The sequence below is a fragment of the Rhinoraja longicauda genome, chromosome 1, assembly GCF_053455715.1.
Source record: "Rhinoraja longicauda isolate Sanriku21f chromosome 1, sRhiLon1.1, whole genome shotgun sequence".
Classification (NCBI taxonomy): Eukaryota; Metazoa; Chordata; class Chondrichthyes; order Rajiformes; family Arhynchobatidae; genus Rhinoraja; species Rhinoraja longicauda.
In genome coordinates, this window is record NC_135953.1 from 26,478,071 (window position 1) to 26,495,376 (window position 17,306).

Consider the following 17,306-nt stretch of genomic DNA (forward strand, 5'->3'; position numbering starts at 1 on the left):
AGACAGCAGCCTTGGTCAGAATCGAACCCGGGTATCTGGAGCTGTAAGGCAGCAACACCACTGCTCTGCTGCTGTGCTGCCTAATGCATTTGTTCAACTGACTGGCCAAAACAGCATAACTAACAATAAGGAACAATGAATGTTACATTTTCCCATTATTTTATTGAAATAACATATTGAATAAATTATAAAGGCCTGTAACATTTTGCCATTAAACTAACTCAACTGAGATTTAATTAGGTATGTCACATTTTAGAGTTTCTCTGTACACCATTGACAGTGATCAACATGGGTGCAACAGAGTTCAAGCTCCTGGTTTCATTACATAGATCATAAGATCACTAAGTGATAGGAGCAGAATTAGGCCATTCAGCCCATCGTCTACCACGCCATTCAATCATGGCTGATCTATCTCACCCTCCTAACCCCCTTCTCCTGCCTTCTCCCCATAACCCCTGACACCTGTACTAACCAAGAATCTATCGCTGCCTTAAAAATATCCAGTGACTTGGCCTCAACAGCCTTCTGTGGCAATGAATTCCACAGATTTACCACCCTCTGACTAAAGAAATTCCTCCTCATCTCTTTCCTAAAGGAACATCCTTTAATTCTGAAGCTATGACCTCTAGTCCTAGACTCTCCACTAATGGAAACATCCTCTCCACATCCATTCTATCCAGGCCTTTCTCTTTCGGTAAGTTTCAATGAGGTCCCCTCTCATCCTCCTAAACTCCAGTGAGTAGAGGCCCAGTGCCGATCAAATTCTGTCTTTGATTCGATTGAAGTAAGTTTCTTTGATCTGGTTAGCAATGTCGTTTCTTAGATCCTGTAGAACTAGTTTTGTTGTGGGGTGAAAATTTGCATGATGCAAACCTGCAAATATTTATTTTCAGTCTGGTTAATCAGTGGTTTTCTGGTGACACTTCTGGTGTTCTGTGGCATGTATTAGGTCAAAAACTTACAAAAAATTGTGGTCACGACATTAAAGTAAAATGTGGGGATTCCTTCGTAAACTGGTGCTTGACCAAAGACAAGCTTTGTAACGTTTTGGAAATTATTAGAGGGTGAACAAGAAATGGTGGTCCTGTATTTTTCTGTACCTTTTACAACCATTGTGGAGCGAAACACTCCACCTCAGGACATACAAAAAAATACAAAGAAAAATTGACTTGATTTAAACTATTTTTGATACAACTTTGATACCTTGCTTAGCAATCAGGATATGTCCCCAGGAGTGCTATTTGAATTAGTCTCAAAACAGTCAGTTGTACTTCCCCTCACCAAATTGGTCAAGGCCTGAAGGACATTGCTGACAGGTTCCATCTGTAGCAAGTGGTGAGAACCCACACAAAGGAAAAAATTATCTGACTTTCTCCGTGGCAATCCAACATTGCATTTGCAACTGGCCACAGCAAGAAAATTTTACTGCTAAGTCCTGGGGAAATGAATTGCAGACCTTCCAACCCTTCCAAATTTGGCGGAAAGTTTCCGCTTTCTTATTTCATTTCCGCCATTCCGATTTCACCTCACATTTTTCCGCAAAACACACGCCCCGCCGCTTGCCCCGCCCCGCCGCTGGCCTCACGCCGCTGGCCCCGCCTCGCCTCGCCGCTGGCCCCACCTCACCTCGCCGCTGGCCTCGCCTCGCCTCGCCGCTGGCCCCGACTCGCCTCGCCGCTGGCCCGGCCTTGCCTCGCTGCTGGCTTCGCCTCACCTTGCAGCTGGCCTCCCCTCGCCACTGGCCCCGACTCGCCACTGGCCTCGCCTCACCTCACCGCTGGCCCCGCCTCACCTCACCGCTGGCCTCGCCTCGCCTCGCCGCTGGCCCCGCCTCGCCTCGCCTCGCCGCTGGCCCCGCCTCACCTCGCCGCTGGCCCCGCCTCACCTCGCCGCTGGCCCAGCCGTGCCTCGCCGCTGGCCCCGCCTCACCTCGCCGCTGGCCCCACCTCGCCTAGCCGCTGGCCCAGCCGTGCCTCGCCGCTGGCCCCACCTCACCTCGCCGCTGGCGCTGGCCCGGCCTCACCTCGCCGCTGGCCCCACCTCACCTCGCCGCTGGCGCAGTCCCGGCCTCACCTCGCCGCTGGCCCCGCCTCACCTCGCCGCTGGCACTGGCCCGGCCTCACCTCGCCGCTGGCCCCGCTTTGCCTCGCCGCTGGCCCCGCCTCGCCACTGGGCTCGCCTCATCTTGCCGCTCGCCTCGCCGCTGGCCCGGCCTCACCTCGCCGCTGGCCCCGCCTCGCCACTGGCCCCGACTCGCCACTGGGCTCGCCTCATCTTGTCGCTCGCCTCACCGCTGGCCCCGACTCGCCTCGCCGCTGGCCAGGCCTCGCCTTGCTGCTGGGCTCGCCTCGCTGCGTAGCGCGAGGTTCGTTAATGTTGAGAGGGGATGGGGTGCTAGGGAGGGGGGAGTGGGGGTCGGAGGGGTGGAGGAAGGGAGGGGGTGGGGATGGGAGGGGGAGGGGGTGGGGGGGAGGGGGAGTGGAGGTGGGGGGAAAAGGTGGGGAGGGGAGGGTGGGAGTGGGGGGGATAGGGGGAGGGGAGTAGGGGGTAGGCGGGAGTGGGGGGGAGGGCGGGAGTCGTGAGTAGGGGGAGGACAGGAGTCGGGGGGAAAGGGCGGAGTCGGGAGTGGGGGTAGTGTGGGGGGTAGAGGTGGGGGAGTGAGGCGGAGGGGTAGGGGGGTTGGGGGGAGGGTAGTAGGGGGTTGGGGGTGGTGAGGGTAATGGGGAGGGGTGGGGTGGACATGGACTATTGTGATTTGCTGTTGAAGACCACTGGAGCAAGTATGTCTTCATTGAAATTAGGTATGTGCAGTTTTAAATGAAACTCTTTCTTCATAGCTTAGTCATACATTTTGTGTGAGGAAAAAGCAAAATAGAGAAAACAAAACGAAACAATTTTTTCTTTGTGTTGTAGAAAGTATTTCTGTTCAATAACTTTTCTATAATTAGCAGAATATACTCATGATAGGCCTGACATTGTACATGTACTCCAAGAACTACAGACTGTTGGAAATAATAGTCGTTTTTCACACATGAATGTAGCGCAACGCGTACGCGCATTTGGCGTGCATACTTTTTTTTGCTGAAAAGTTGCATTACGTGCCATATTCTGAATTTTGGACATCAAAATCAAATTTTGGGAGGTCTGGAATTGTTCCATGTTGGGGCTGAGAAAACCCTCCATCAACTTGGATGGTGCAAACACATTCATAAATGGGACAGACTCAGAACATATCTGACTGTTGGATGATGAACATCATGGAGTGCTGCAGCCTTCAACATTCCACCAGATCTCATGGCCCAACATAGTCCTGGTCCTAGTGAAGGTAGACACAAAGTGCTGGAGTAACTCAGCGGGTCAGTCAGCAACTTTGGAGAAAAGGAATAAGTGACGTTTCAAGTCGGAACCCTTCTTCAGACTGAAAGTAGTGGGGAGAGGGATCTGGAGGTAGGAAAAAGCCAGAACAAAACAGGGCCGGCAACAGATGACCAAGGAAGGGTGGGGCATGTAATGGGAAAGGTGTGGCGGATCAGGCCACTCCTTGGGTCAGCCCCTCGTTACGTGATGGACAGGCGTAAGGGGTTAAAAGTGAGACCAAGGGGAGGCGTGTCTCATCCCTAGGTGAACTACGCTGTGGGCAGGAGCTCACAGCTTAATAAAAGAATCTTACTAAAAACTGCCTGGCGTCTTGCCTTTTCTCTGGCCTCCGCCAGGCCACTACAAAGGGGTGATAATGAAGGGATATAGGGATGCAAACAGTGGAACTGGTAGGGTGGGGATGGGGTTCCCGGTCCAGGTTTTGGCAGTGTGTCCAAGCCAAGACGTCCACCCTAGTTCAGAGAGGAGTGCAGAATATCATGCAAGAGGCAGCCCAAAGGCTTATCTAAAAATCAAGTGCTTGAGCAGTAAAACAAAAATATGTGTGCCAAACAGTGAAAACAGCAAACTATCTGTGGAGTAGAATGATCACACAACCCAAAAGTAAGAACTGGGACTAAAGACTTTGGATTGATAGGATTAGGTTTATAAACCTTCATATATTATGACAGATCAGATATTATTTTTTTTTATGAAGGATTTCTTATTTATATACTGAGCATTACTGCATTTTGGATAGCTGTTTTTGAATGTGTCTGTAATAATAAGTAAATATTTGTGTGCCTCCAGGGTTGGAGATTGTTCAGTGTTTGTTTTTGCTACATTTTTTTAACTTTGCACAAATAATCACAAGGCGATACCAATTTATCTAAATTATATGCTTGAGAAAGCACATGATAAATAACTTCTGCTCTATCTAATGCAATGAGTAAATCTTGTCTCTGGCAATTTTGATTTGTTTTAATTAAAGTAAGCTGATAGAAACATAGACACGTAGAAAATAGATGCAGGAGTAGGCCATGGGTTGCTTAATTGCTGAGGAACTATGCAATCATCATGCAATCATCGGCAGCATGGTGGTGCAGTGGTAGAGTTGCTATCTTATAGCGCCAGAGATCTGGGTTCAATCCTGACTACGGGTGCTGCCTGCATGGAATTTGTGCATTCTCTCCGTGACCTGTGTCGTTTTCGTTAAGGACTCCGGTTTCCTCCCACACTCTAAAGTCATAGAAACATAGAAAATAGGTGCAGGAGTAAGCCATTCAGCTGATCATCGAAATTCAGTACGCCGTTCCTGCTTTCTCCCCAGATCCTTTGATTCCGTTAGCCCTATGAGCTAAATCTAACTCTCTCTTGAAAACATCAAGTGAATTGGCCTCCACTGTCTTCTGTGGCAGAGAATTCCACAGATTCACAACTCTCTGGCTGAAAAAGTTTTTTCTCATCTCAGTCCGAAATGGCTTACCCCTTATTCCTAAACACTCGACCCCTGGTTCTGGTCTCCCCCAACATGCGGAACATTTTTCCTGCATCCATCCTGTCCAATCCCTTAAGAATTTTATATGTTTCTATAAGATCCCCTATCATCCTTCTAAGTTCCTGATGTAATCGTATGTGGCATTGGACACAGACTGAGATTGGTTTAGCTCCTTCACTGATTGCATGCACTCCATTGCCTCTGTTCAATCTCAAATTATTATAGTCCCTTACATTAACAAAATCTTCCAGATGGTTTGCAGGAACATTGTGATAATAATTGTATGATGATATGATAATAAAGTAAATAATATTTGATCCAGACAGGTTAGGGAGTTTTTAGGACTGGCATGATTGATCAGTAAGATGGCAGATGGCTATTAAGTGTTCAAAAAGTAGGTCCATCAGTCACTGCTTCACTTTTGTAGCTGCACATTGATTCATCTCATTTTTGCTCGGTGATATCCATGAGAATATTCATGAAGACAGGCTCTTTGATGAAGACAACATGGTGTGGCCATGTCTATCTCTAGTTAGGGCTTAATTAATGTAAATGTTACCCACTAAAGAATGAGCCTTCAGTAGATTCATTATTAATGTTATTACTATGAGAGCTCCCAGTCTCCATATTATACAAAGGATACCAATGCATTGAAAAAAGTGAAAACAAAAGCATTTAGTAGAATGACACATCAGAAAAAAAATTGAACAAACTGGGTTTTCTACCTCGAGGAGAAAGAACGTTACACAATGAGCTAATAGATGACTTTAAGGTTCTGAAAGAACTTGATAGGGTGGTTGCAGTGAAGATATTTCCTTTCAAAGATGTGATCAAATCGCGGCCTCAGTGATAGACACAAAAAATCTGTAGTAACTCAGCGGGACAGGCAGCATCTCTGGAGAGAAGGGATGGGTGATGTTTCGGGTGGAGACCCTTCAGGAATAGAAGTCTACTATCATTAACCAAATCAATGCAAAATTAAAAGAAAGCTTTTCATCTAGAAAAATATACATTTTAGAAGAGGCTGAGAAAGCAAAACTGGGGAAGAAAGCAAATGGCTGGAGATAAATTACAATAAATTACAATAAATTACAATAAAAGTGGGAGAAATGTGACTCGATCACGAATGTCAGAATGTGGCTGCAGCGCTATGGGCTTTAAACAAAGCGCTTTGGCCACAGTGCCATGGGTCACACAGACTGTTCGGGAAATTCTTGTATAACAGTCAGGAGCAACATAAAAACAAATTGCACATATAATAAAGAATTGCTGCATTGATACCGTGAGAAATCCAAAGTATGAAATCAGTTGGTTTCTGAGCTTCGCTTCACCTCAAGTACACTCAGCCTTGTAGAAAAATGCACACTCTTTGCTGGTGAAATGTAGATCAGATAATTGCAAATATGTGGCTTGCTTCAGAATGGCGGGGGTGAAGGGGAGAGTTGATGGCTGCGAAAGGTCCTTCATCTCACCTCCCTCTCCCTTCGAAAGTGTCCTAAGATTCCCTGATCGTCTCGGAAAGAGGGGCAATGTGGCCCGGGCGTATGAAAGCTGCCAGGTTGGCTACTGGAGGCAACTGATGACACTGTTACTGTGGCCGTGGGTGGTGGGGTTGATGGAGGTGGCCGTTGGAGGCCAATAGGTGAGGTCGAATGCAGTCTGTGGCAGCTGTATGGAGCAGCGGTGGGAGGAACCAACGGGTTCATTCCAGCCAGGCTGGTCCCTAATTCATCGATCCTGTGCAGTCAGGACACTGGGCCTTAAAATGAGAAGGTAAAAAATTGCACAGCTTCTTTGATCAAGATCAGTCTTTTTATAGACAGGAGTTGCAAGATGCGGCCAGACTATGGTAACTCTCTGTCCTGTGTTCCAGAGGAGGATCTATGGCACTCATGTACAATGAGAGTTGACTGGAGAGCATGCAGAACAAGCATTTCACTGTATCTTTGTACTTGTGGCAATAAATAAACTATCAAACCGACTTTTACAGAGTCGTGCTGTTGGGCAAGTGGACATCAATTCTCTTCCATTTATTCACAAAATGCTGGAGTAACTCAGCAGGTCAGGCGGCATCTTAAAGAGAAGGAATGGGAGACGTTTCGGGTCGAGACCCTTCTTCAGACTGATGTCAGAGGGGCGGGACAAAGGAAGGATATAGGTGGAGACAGGAAGACAGTGGGAGATCTGGGAAGGGGGAGGAGAAGAGAGGGACAGAGGAACTTTCTAAATTAATTCTCTTCCATTAATCGACTCAGTTAATCTTATATCATCAGGTATAGTATTACAGCATGGAAACAGGCCCTTCGGCCCAACAGGCCAATGCCAGCCAAGGTGTCTATCTACGCTAGTCTCACCTGCCTGCTTTTGGCCCATATCCCTCTAAACCTTTCCTATCCATGTACCTGTTCATATGTCTTCTAAATGTTGTTATAGTACTTGCCTCAACTACCTGCTCTGGCAGCTCGTTCCATATACCTACCGCGTGGAAACGTTGCCCCTCAGGTTCCTAATAAATCATTCCCCTCTTGTTTAAACCTGCGATCCCTGATTCTTGGTTCCGCTTCTCTGGATAAAAGACTCTTGTGCATTCACCCTATCTATTCCCTTCATGATCTTTTATACTTCTTTTAGAACTCTCCTCATCTGCGTGTGCTCCATTGAATAAAGTCCTAGCCTCCTCAACCTCTCCCTATACCTCAGGCTTCAAGTCCTGGCAACATCCACGTAAATTTTCTCTGCATATCCTGTCCTAAAGATTCTTGAAGGCCATTCCTTTTTTGTTTCTCCTAATATGTGCATTGATTAAAGAGTAAACAGGGACTAAAGAATAATAAGGGGGGTATGGGAAGAAGGCAGGAACGGGGTACTGATTGAGAATGATCTGCCATGATCACATTGAATGGCGGTGCTGGCTCGAAGGGCCGAATGGCCTCCTCCTGCGCCTATTGTCTATTGTCTAATACATTGGTTTTAAACCCATATTGTAAATGGCAGTTTCTATATCTCCTCAAAGTCCAACTTCGATAGCCATTACTTCTCGGGGATGTGGTGGAGATATAGCTTACGCACACACTGCACTCTAAGATAGCAAAAACGAATCTTCCAAACGCTCTTTCTTGATTAATTGGTCTTTATTAAAGTAGCACAAATCAAAAGAATAACTCATAACTTAGCGTTCTTATCAACTGTTTCCTCTTCAAACAACACAGTCGTGAACGTGCAGTCGTGACCGTGCAGTTGTTACCGTGTGGGAAAAAACTGTTTTCTCTCCATCCTCCAAGACTAAACTGACCACCAATCTCTGTGGCTGCGCTAGCCTCCTCAGATGTAAACACGCCCCTATGCGTATCAAATCCCACCTTCCAAAGTACAGACAGATAGAAATTAGAAATATTAAACAAGGCCATAATAACTAATTTATGTGTAAATGGCTCCTACACACCGGCCCCTAATTGTTCTATGTATATAACGAAGCAATTACCAATAGATATTAAAAGGAGCTATAAAAGCTTAACATATATCGAAAACAAAAGTAGTATGTATTATATGTTAACATTCAGACCTCTTTAGCGATTCTTCAATCTTCTCCTTCACCTTCTCAAAGCAGACATATCTTGGTTATCGGTCTTACCAAGATGTTGTTCTTAATCTGAAGTCGTACAGTACGCATTTCTTCCATGTGGTTGATATTTCTCATTGAGTTATAACAACCCCTAAGAAATATCGCAAACTCATGCAACATCTTCACATCTTCCGCCTTGATAACTGACGAAGCAAAGGCCTTCTTCATGTATGCATTAGCAATCTTCTGTTCCTTACCAAAATGCTCTTTTAAGCAACTCTCTTGCCGTTCGATAGCCCTCATCCACAGCAAATGTCGACAACTTTTAACAAGCTGCTTCGAATATCTGCTTGTGTGTTGCTCCAGAAATCGTAAGCGATTTCTGTCACTAGTAGTTTTCATTTTCACTCATTCTTCAAACGCTATTATGAAAATTTCATATTGCAAAGGATCACCGTCATACTTAGGAATTTCCATTGGGGGTAAGGTGGAAGATTTTGTTGAGTTAGGAGCTCGCTGATACTCGTTTGGCTGGGCGACGATGTAGACACGCCCCTATATGTCTCAAATCCCACCTTCCAAAGTACAGGCAGATAGACACTAGAAATATTAAACATGGCCATAATACAATAACAGTAACTAACTTAAGCGTAAATGGCTCCTACACATATATTTGGGCAGAACAGAACTTGTTTGGTTACGGTACTCATTTTTCACCACACTTTTCTCCTTTCAACTGAGTGCAAAGTAACATGAGGTCTGTTCAGGCCTCAGTCCTTAGAGTGCTCAGGTCTCACGGATTAGAAATCCATCTCTAGTATGAAAATATGTCATGTAGTGTCAATTACACTTACAGCTCTGCGTCCCTACTTTCTACATTCTGTTCTGTTAAAGAAATGGATTGAAACATTAGTGTACAGCATGTTCAAAGTTACCGACCAGAACTAAATTTCTGTATCAAGTAGTGAAATGTGTTCCACAGGTCAAGTGGCCAGACTGCAGAAGGAAACTGAGGAAAAGTGGGCTTATCACAAGCAGTCCTCGTGTTCAACCTTATATTTAGTTGAACAAATGTACTTTTTATGATGAAGTGATGTCAAAATATTTGGGCAATTTGGAAGGCCTGGCATTTTGCAGGGATAGGCACAAAGATAGACACAAGGTGCTGGAGTAACTCAGTGGGTCAGGCAGCATCTCTGAAGGAAAAGGACCCATCCCTTTTCTTGAGAGATGCTGCCTGACCCATTGAGTTACTCTAGCTCTTGTGTCCATCTTTGGTATAAACCAGCATCAGCAGTTCCTTGTGTAGGAAGAAACTGCTGATGCTGCTGTAAACTGAAGATAGACACAAAAAGCTGGAATAACTCAGCAGGTCAGGCAGCATCTCTGGAGAAAAAGAATAGGTGACGTCTTGGGTCAAGAAGGTCTGAACAAGGGTCTCAAACCTGTCACCTATCACCTATTCCTTTTCTGCCAAGATGCTGCCTGACCCGTTGGGTTACTCCAGGTTTTATTGTGTCTATCTGCAGTTCCTTGTTGCTACATTTTGCAGGGATGCCTGGAAGCTAAGGCCCTACAAGGCAGCACCGTTGACTGATGAAAGATTAGAATAAGAGTGTACAGCTTTACTCATGCAACTGCTGTTACGAAAGGGAACATAAAATTGGTAATGAAAAACTTGAGAACAAAGGTAATATCGGATGTAATACTGCCAAGAAAATAATTAAGAGGTAGTATTGATCTTAACAAAGAGCTGTAAAATTTTAGAGTGGACTATCCACTCGTCATTTTAATTTCGTGTTTCATGTATCGCGTTGCGTTTCATGACTGTTGGCAGACCAATTTCACTCCTGGGATAAATAAAGTTCTATCGTATTGTATTGTATCATCGTAAAAAAATTATCTGCCGAGGTCAGGAATATTCGATAATCTCATATCTTCGTGACAAATTGAAGTTGTTTGTAATTAATTATTGATGAATCTTTGGATAGAGGCTGAAAAATGAAGGAAATGTCTTGCATTGAAATATTCTGTTTCTCAAGTCCTGTACTTTCTGACTTGGTTTTTACAGGGTTAACGTGACCAGCACCATGACTGATGGGGAATATGATTATCTGATCAAGCTTCTGGCTCTTGGGGACGCTGAGGTTGGGAAGACCACCTTTCTCTATCGATACACAGAAAATAAATTCAACCCCAAGTTTTGCACCACAGTGGGAATTGACTTCCGGGAAAAGAGACTGGTGAGTAGTTGCTTTTTTTTCTTATCACTCCAGCTCTATTGCAATGTCATTATTAATGGGGCGCAGGAGGATGAGGGGTGATCTTATAAAATCATGAGAGGAATAGATTGCGTAGATGCACAGAGTATCTTTTCCCGAGTAGGTGAATCGAGGACCAGAGGACATAGGTTTAAGTTGAAGGGGAAAAGGTTTAATAGGAATCTGAGGGGTATGTTTTTCACACAAAGGGTGGTGGGTGCACGGAACAAGCTGCCAGAGGAGGTAGTTGAGACAGCGACCATCCCAACATTTAAGAAAAAGTTAGACAGGTACATGGATAGGACAAGTTTGGAGGGATATGGACCAGACGCAGGATGGTGGGACTAGTATAGCTGGGACATGTCGGCCGGTGTGGGCAAGTTGGGCCGAAGAGCCTGTTTCCACATTGTATCACTATGATTCTGTGGCTCTATGACAAAGTCTGGACTGAGGAAGGAAAATGCAGCTGAATATACTGTAAAGTTATATCTTAACTTTACTTATAGAGTTATTGTCTGAATAGACAGCTTCGGTTAATTATTAATTATCAGAGAGGTCTTCTTATCGAGTCCACATCACAAGATTAGAAATTGTTTAGCCAGAGCTGAACACACTTCTCGGCATCTGCAGACAATGGCGTCCTGCGCCTCTTCTGCTTCTTGTGCGTAGCGGTGGAAAGATTGGTGGAAACAGGGCCGCAACGTGAATGCTCTTTCCTTGACCCCATCAGAGAGGTGAAAGATGGTCTAGGATTCACTGCTGATAGAAGTGGAGGAAGCAGAATCAATCATGTCTTTCAACCGTGATTCCATTATATTCTGACTTGCACCTTATGGATGGTGTCTATTTATTCAGTTCAGTTTAATTTATTGTCATGTGTACCAAGGTGCAGTGAAAAGCTTTTGTTGCGTGCTATCCAGTCAGCAGATCGACAATACCAGATTACAATCAAGCCATTTACAGTGTATAGATACATGATAAGGGAATAACGTTTAGTGCAAGGTGAAGCCAGTAAAGTCTGATCAAAGATAGTCCGAGGGGCACCAATGAGGTAGATAACAGTTCAGGACTGCTCTCTAGTTGTGGTAGGATGATTCAGTTGCCTGGTAACAGCTGGGAAGAAAATGTCCCTGAATCTGGAGATGCGCGTTTTCACACTTCTATACCTTTTGCCCGATGGGAAAGGGGAGAAGTGGGAGTGGCCATGGTGTAACTCATCCTTGATTATGCTGCAGGCAGCTTGAGGTATAAATAGAGTAAATGGAAATGAGGTTGGTTTATGTGATGGTCTGGGCTGCGTCCACAATTCACTGCAATTTCTCGCGTCCATGTTATTTGATGTAGGATTTCCAGCTTGTGAACTTCTCTTGTAGCCACAGTATTTATGTAGCTGGTTTAGTTGAGTCTCTGGTCAGTAATGAGCCTCAGGATGTTAATGCTATTAAGTACCAAGGGTAGGTAGTTAGACTGTTATCTTGTTGGATAACAGACAGTCATTACCAGGCACTTTCGTGACATGAACATTTCTCACCCTTAATCAGCTCAGGCCTGAGTTTGGGCTCTGATCTCACTGCATGCAGGTATGGGCTGCTTTATTGCTGAGGAACAATGCAATCATCATATAATCATCGGCAGCATGGTGGTGCAACGGTAGAGTTGCTGCCTTATAGCGCCAGAGACCTGGATTCGATCCAGACTACAGGTGCTGTCTGCATGGAATTTGTGCGTTCTCCCCATGACCTGCGTGGGTTTTCTTCAAGAACTCCGGTTTCCTCCCACACTCCAAAGTCATAGAAACACAGAAATATAGAAAATAAGTGCAGTAGGCCATTCGGCCCTTCGAGCCAGCACCACCATTCAATATGGTCATGGCTGATCATCCAAAATCAGTACCTCATTCCTGCGTTCTTCCCATATCCCTTGATTCTGTTAGCGCTAAGAGCTATCTCGAACTCTCTCTTGAAAACATCCAATAAATTGGCCTCCAATGCCTTCTGTGGCAGAGAATTCCATAGTTTCACAACTCTCTGGATGAAAAAGTTTACCTCATCTCAGTCCTAAATGGCTTACCCCTTATTCTTGTACTGTGACCCCTGGTTCTGGACTCCCCCAACATCGCGAACATTTTTCCTGCATCTAACTTGTCCAATCCCTTAAGAATTTTATGTTGCCATAAGATCCCCTCTCATCCTTCTAAATTCCAGTCAATATAAGCCCAGTCAATCCATTATTTTGTCATATGTCAATCCCACCATCCCTGGAATTAACCAGGTGAACCTACGCTCTACTCCCTCAATAGAAAGAATGTCCTTCCTCAAATTAGGAGACCAAAACTGCACACAATACTCCAGGTGTGGTCTCACCAGGGCCCTGTACAAATGCAGTAGGACCTCATTGCTCCCATACTCAAATCCTCTAGCTATGAAGGCCAACATGCCATTTGATTTCTTCATTGCCTGCTGTACCTGCATGCTTACTTTCAGTGACTGATGTACAAGGACACCCAACACCCAGGTCTCATTGCACCTCCCCTTTTCCTAATCTGACACCATTCAGATAATAATCTGCCTTCCTGTTCTTGCGACCAAAGTGGATAACCTCACATTTATCCACATTATACTGCATCTGCCATGCATCTACCCACTCACCCAACCTATCCAAGTCACCCTGCAGCCTCATAGCCTCCTCCTCGCAGCTCACACTGCCACACAACTTTGCCATCCACAAACTTGGAGATGTCACATTTAATTCCTTCGTCTAAATCGTAAATATATATTGTAATAATAACTGGGGTCCTAGCATTGAGCCTTGCAGCACCCCACTAGTCATTGCCTGCCATTCTGAAAAGGATCCGTTAATTCCTACTCTTTGCTTCCTGTCTGCCAACCAGTTCTCTATCCATGTCTAAACCCTACCCCCAATACCATGTGCTCTACTGTTGCCCACTAATCTCTTGTGTGGGATCTTGTCAAAGGCTTTTTACAAGTCGTCTTTCTTTCATTTTTTCAGGTTCAACCAAGTACTGGCAAATTAGCAACACTCACCATTCACCCTTTATCCAAGTCAAGTCAAATTTATTTGTCACATACACATACTCGATGTGCAGTGAAATGAAAGTGGCAATGCCTGCGGGTTGTGCACAAAAAGAATTACAGTTACAGCATATAAATAAAGTTAATAAGTTACTAAACATAGCACAAAAAGTGTCGACAAAAATTTAGTCTCTGGGGTTATCAAAGTTGACAGTCCTGATGGCCTGTGGGAAGAAGCTCCGTCTCATCCTCTCCGTTTTCACAGCGTGACAGCGGAGGCGTTTGCCTGACTGTAGCATCTGGAACAGTCCGTTACTGGGGTGGCAGGGGTCCCTCATGATCTTGCTTGCTCTGGATCTGCACCTCCTGATGTATAGGTCCTGCAGGGGGACGAGTGTAGTTCCCATGGTGCGTTCTGCCGAATGCACTACTCTCTGCAGGGCCATCCTGTCCTGGGCAGAGCTGTTCCCAAACCAGACTGTAATGTTGCCGGACAGGATGCTCTCTACAGCCCCAGAGTAGAAGCAATGAAGGATCCTCAGCGACACTCTGAATTTCCTCAGTTGTCTAAGGTGGTAAAGGCGCTGCTTAGCCTTACCCACCAGTGCGGCAATGTGCGTTGCCCACGTCAGATCCTCTGCGATGCGGACTCCCAAGTATTTGAAACTGCTCACCCTATCCACAATAGACCCATTTATCTCGAGTGGCGTGTACGTCCTTGGATGTTTAGCCCTTCTGAAGTCCACAATCAGCTCCTTTGTTTTAGTGACATTCAAGAGGAGGCTATTGTCCTGACACCAGAGTGCCAGATCAGCCACCTCCTCCCGGTAGGCCTTCTCATCGTTGTTGGAGATCCGGCCCACCACCACAGTGTCATCAGCAAACTTGATGATGGAGTTTGAGCTGAACCTGGCCCTACAGTCATGTGTGTACAGGGAGTACAGTAGGGGGCTAAGGACGCAGCCCTGGGGGGATCCTATGTTCAGGGTGAGGGAGCTAGATGTGTGTTCTCCCATCCTGACCACTTGGGGCCTGGCAGTGAGAAAGTCCAGGACCCAGGCACACAGAGGGGTGCTAAGCCCCAGTTCCAGCAGCTTCTCAACCAGTCTGCTGGGGACTATTGTGTTGAATGCTGAACTAAAGTCAATGAACAGCATCCTCACATAGCCCCCCTGGCTGTCCAGATGAGAGAGAGCGGTGTGTAGAACCTGGGAGACCGCATCATCCGTGGACCTGTTCGGACGGTATGCGAACTGTAGTGGGTCCATGTTGCGAGGAAGGAGGGCGCAGATGTGCTTCTTGACTAGCCTCTCCAAGCATTTCATGACAACCGAGGTGAGGGCCACCGGTCGGTAGTCATTTAAACACGCTGGAGAGGCATTCTTTGGCACCGGTACAATGATGGATCTTTTGAAGCATGCAGGGACCACGGACTTTGCCAAGGAGAGGTTGAATATTGTGGTGAGCACTGGAGCAAGCTGAGTAGCACAAGACTTTAGTACTCGCCCAGATATACCATCTGGGCCTCCAGCTTTCCTCGTGTTCACACGCGTCAGAGCCCACCTCACCTCATGCTCGGACACCGAGAATGTGTGCACATCCCCGGCGGTGGATCCCCCTCCAGCCTCGCTAGCCAGCGCCCCTTCGGTGCTGTTTTTAGACGGCGAGCTGGTGGTGTTACCCGTCTCAAACCGTGCGTAAAAAGAGTTCAGGTCATCAGCTAAGGAGGAGCCGGCACTTCCGGTTGAGGGGGTGCTGGACCTGTAGCTAGTTATAGTCCGTAGCCCCTGCCAAAGGCGCCTGGTGTCCTGCTGCTCCATCTGTGACTCCATCTTGTCCCGGTACCTCTTTTTTGCATCCTTCACTGCCCTTCGCAGTCGGTAGGACTCTCCCTTGTAGTCGTCCATGTTGCCGGATGCCAGGCCGGAGTTGTAAGCAGCGGTGCGAGCATTCAAGGCCACGCGAATAGGCCTGTCCACCCAGGGTTTTTGGTTAGGGAAGATACTGACCCTTACCGTGGGGATGATGGTATCGGCTATTGTGGCAATGAAGTCCGTAACCGCTTCCGCAAACTCATTTACGTCTCTGGAACTTTCTTGGAACATGTTCCAGTCGACTTCGCTCAGTGCATCCTGCAGCATGGCCTCTGAATGGTCAGCCCACCGCTTTACGTCCCTCGTCACTGTCGCTTCCCGTACTATCCGTTGTTTGTACTCCGGCAGCAGGAAAATGGCAGCGTGGTCAGATTTCCCAAAAGGAGGGAGAGAAACGGCCTTGTAGCCTTTCCTGAACGGCGTGTAGCAGTGGTCCAAAGTTCTTTCCCCCCTGGTGACACACGTGATGTGTTGGTAGAAGTTGGGCATGACCTTTTTGAGATTTCCCCTATTGAAGTCTCCAGCCACCAGCACAGCCGCATCAGGGTTCTTGTTTTGGTGTTGACACAACACATCGTGTAGGGTGGACAGTGCCACGTCGGTGTCCGCATGCGGTGGGATATAGACGGCTGTGATGATCACCGAGCTGAACTCCCGGGGTAGGTAGAATGGTCGGCATAGGATAGTTAGATGTTCCAGGTCCGGCGAGCAGGAACGAGAAAGTGTCTTAATATTCCCGGGATTACACCAGTTATTATTGGTCAAGAAGCAGACTCCTCCGCCCTTGGATTTCCCGGATTCTTCCGTTCTGTCCGCCCGGAAAACAGTGAAGGACTCGGATGGGCAGATCACCTGGTCAGGCACCAGCGGGGTCAGCCATGTTTCAGTCAGACAAAGGATGTTACAGTTCTTTATGTCCCTCTGGAATCTGATCCTTGCCCTCAGGTCATCCAGCTTGTTCTCCAGGGACTGGACGTTGGCCAGAAGTATGCTGGGCAGAGGTGGACGTAAGGCTTGGGTTCTCAGCCTGTTCCGAATCCCCCCTCGCTTCCCTCGGTGTTTTTTCCGACTTTCCTACTGACCTGCGTTCCCACTGCTGCTGCCGCGGTGCGCTCCTTTGATGATCTCTATCGGTATATCGGTGAGTAGATTTCTGTTTAATAGTGCTCCTGTAGCGCTCGAGTTTAATCCTTACAAGCATTGCACCTCCCCACCATCCAATGCTGAATCGTTCAACCACCATTTGGTTCTTTGAACTACCGTCCCCTTCTCTAGCACCTCGCAACTTGGACCAAACCAACCCGAGATCTATCTTATTTTTCTGTTATACCTACCTGCTCACGAAGACTGTTGCCTTCTGAAGCAACTGTTCTAAGCACTCAAACTACCAGTGGGTACCCCACTTAAAACTAACTCTGTGCTTAAATTCCTATTTGTTCATAATCCGGTCACATTAGCGCACCCTATCTCTTGCTCTTTTGCACCAGCATGAAATTTATCTTCAGTCTGGAATCCTGACACAGGTGCATACAGTGCATTTAGCCCAACTCATCCATGCCAATCAGGACCTATAACTGAGCTAATCCCATTTGCCTGCATTTGACACAAATCCCTCTAACTCTTGCGTATCCACGTACCTATCTAAATAATTTTTTAACATTTCCATTATACCTGCCCTTTTAGTGTCCCCTGGTAGCTCATCCCATGTACGCACCACCCTCT

At 46.5% G+C, this 17,306-nt stretch overlaps 1 protein-coding gene across 2 annotated transcripts in view; it reads left to right on the forward strand.

The window, feature by feature from the left end:
- Positions 1-17,306, forward strand: part of rab27b (RAB27B, member RAS oncogene family) — a 122,122-nt gene that overhangs the window by 81,454 nt on the left and 23,362 nt on the right. For both annotated transcript variants that reach the window (XM_078421706.1, XM_078421788.1), the window contains exon 2: positions 10,489-10,660. In XM_078421706.1, the coding sequence (XP_078277832.1) occupies positions 10,508-10,660 (153 nt within the window). In that variant the 5' untranslated portion in view covers positions 10,489-10,507. The remainder of the gene's footprint in view (positions 1-10,488; positions 10,661-17,306) is intronic.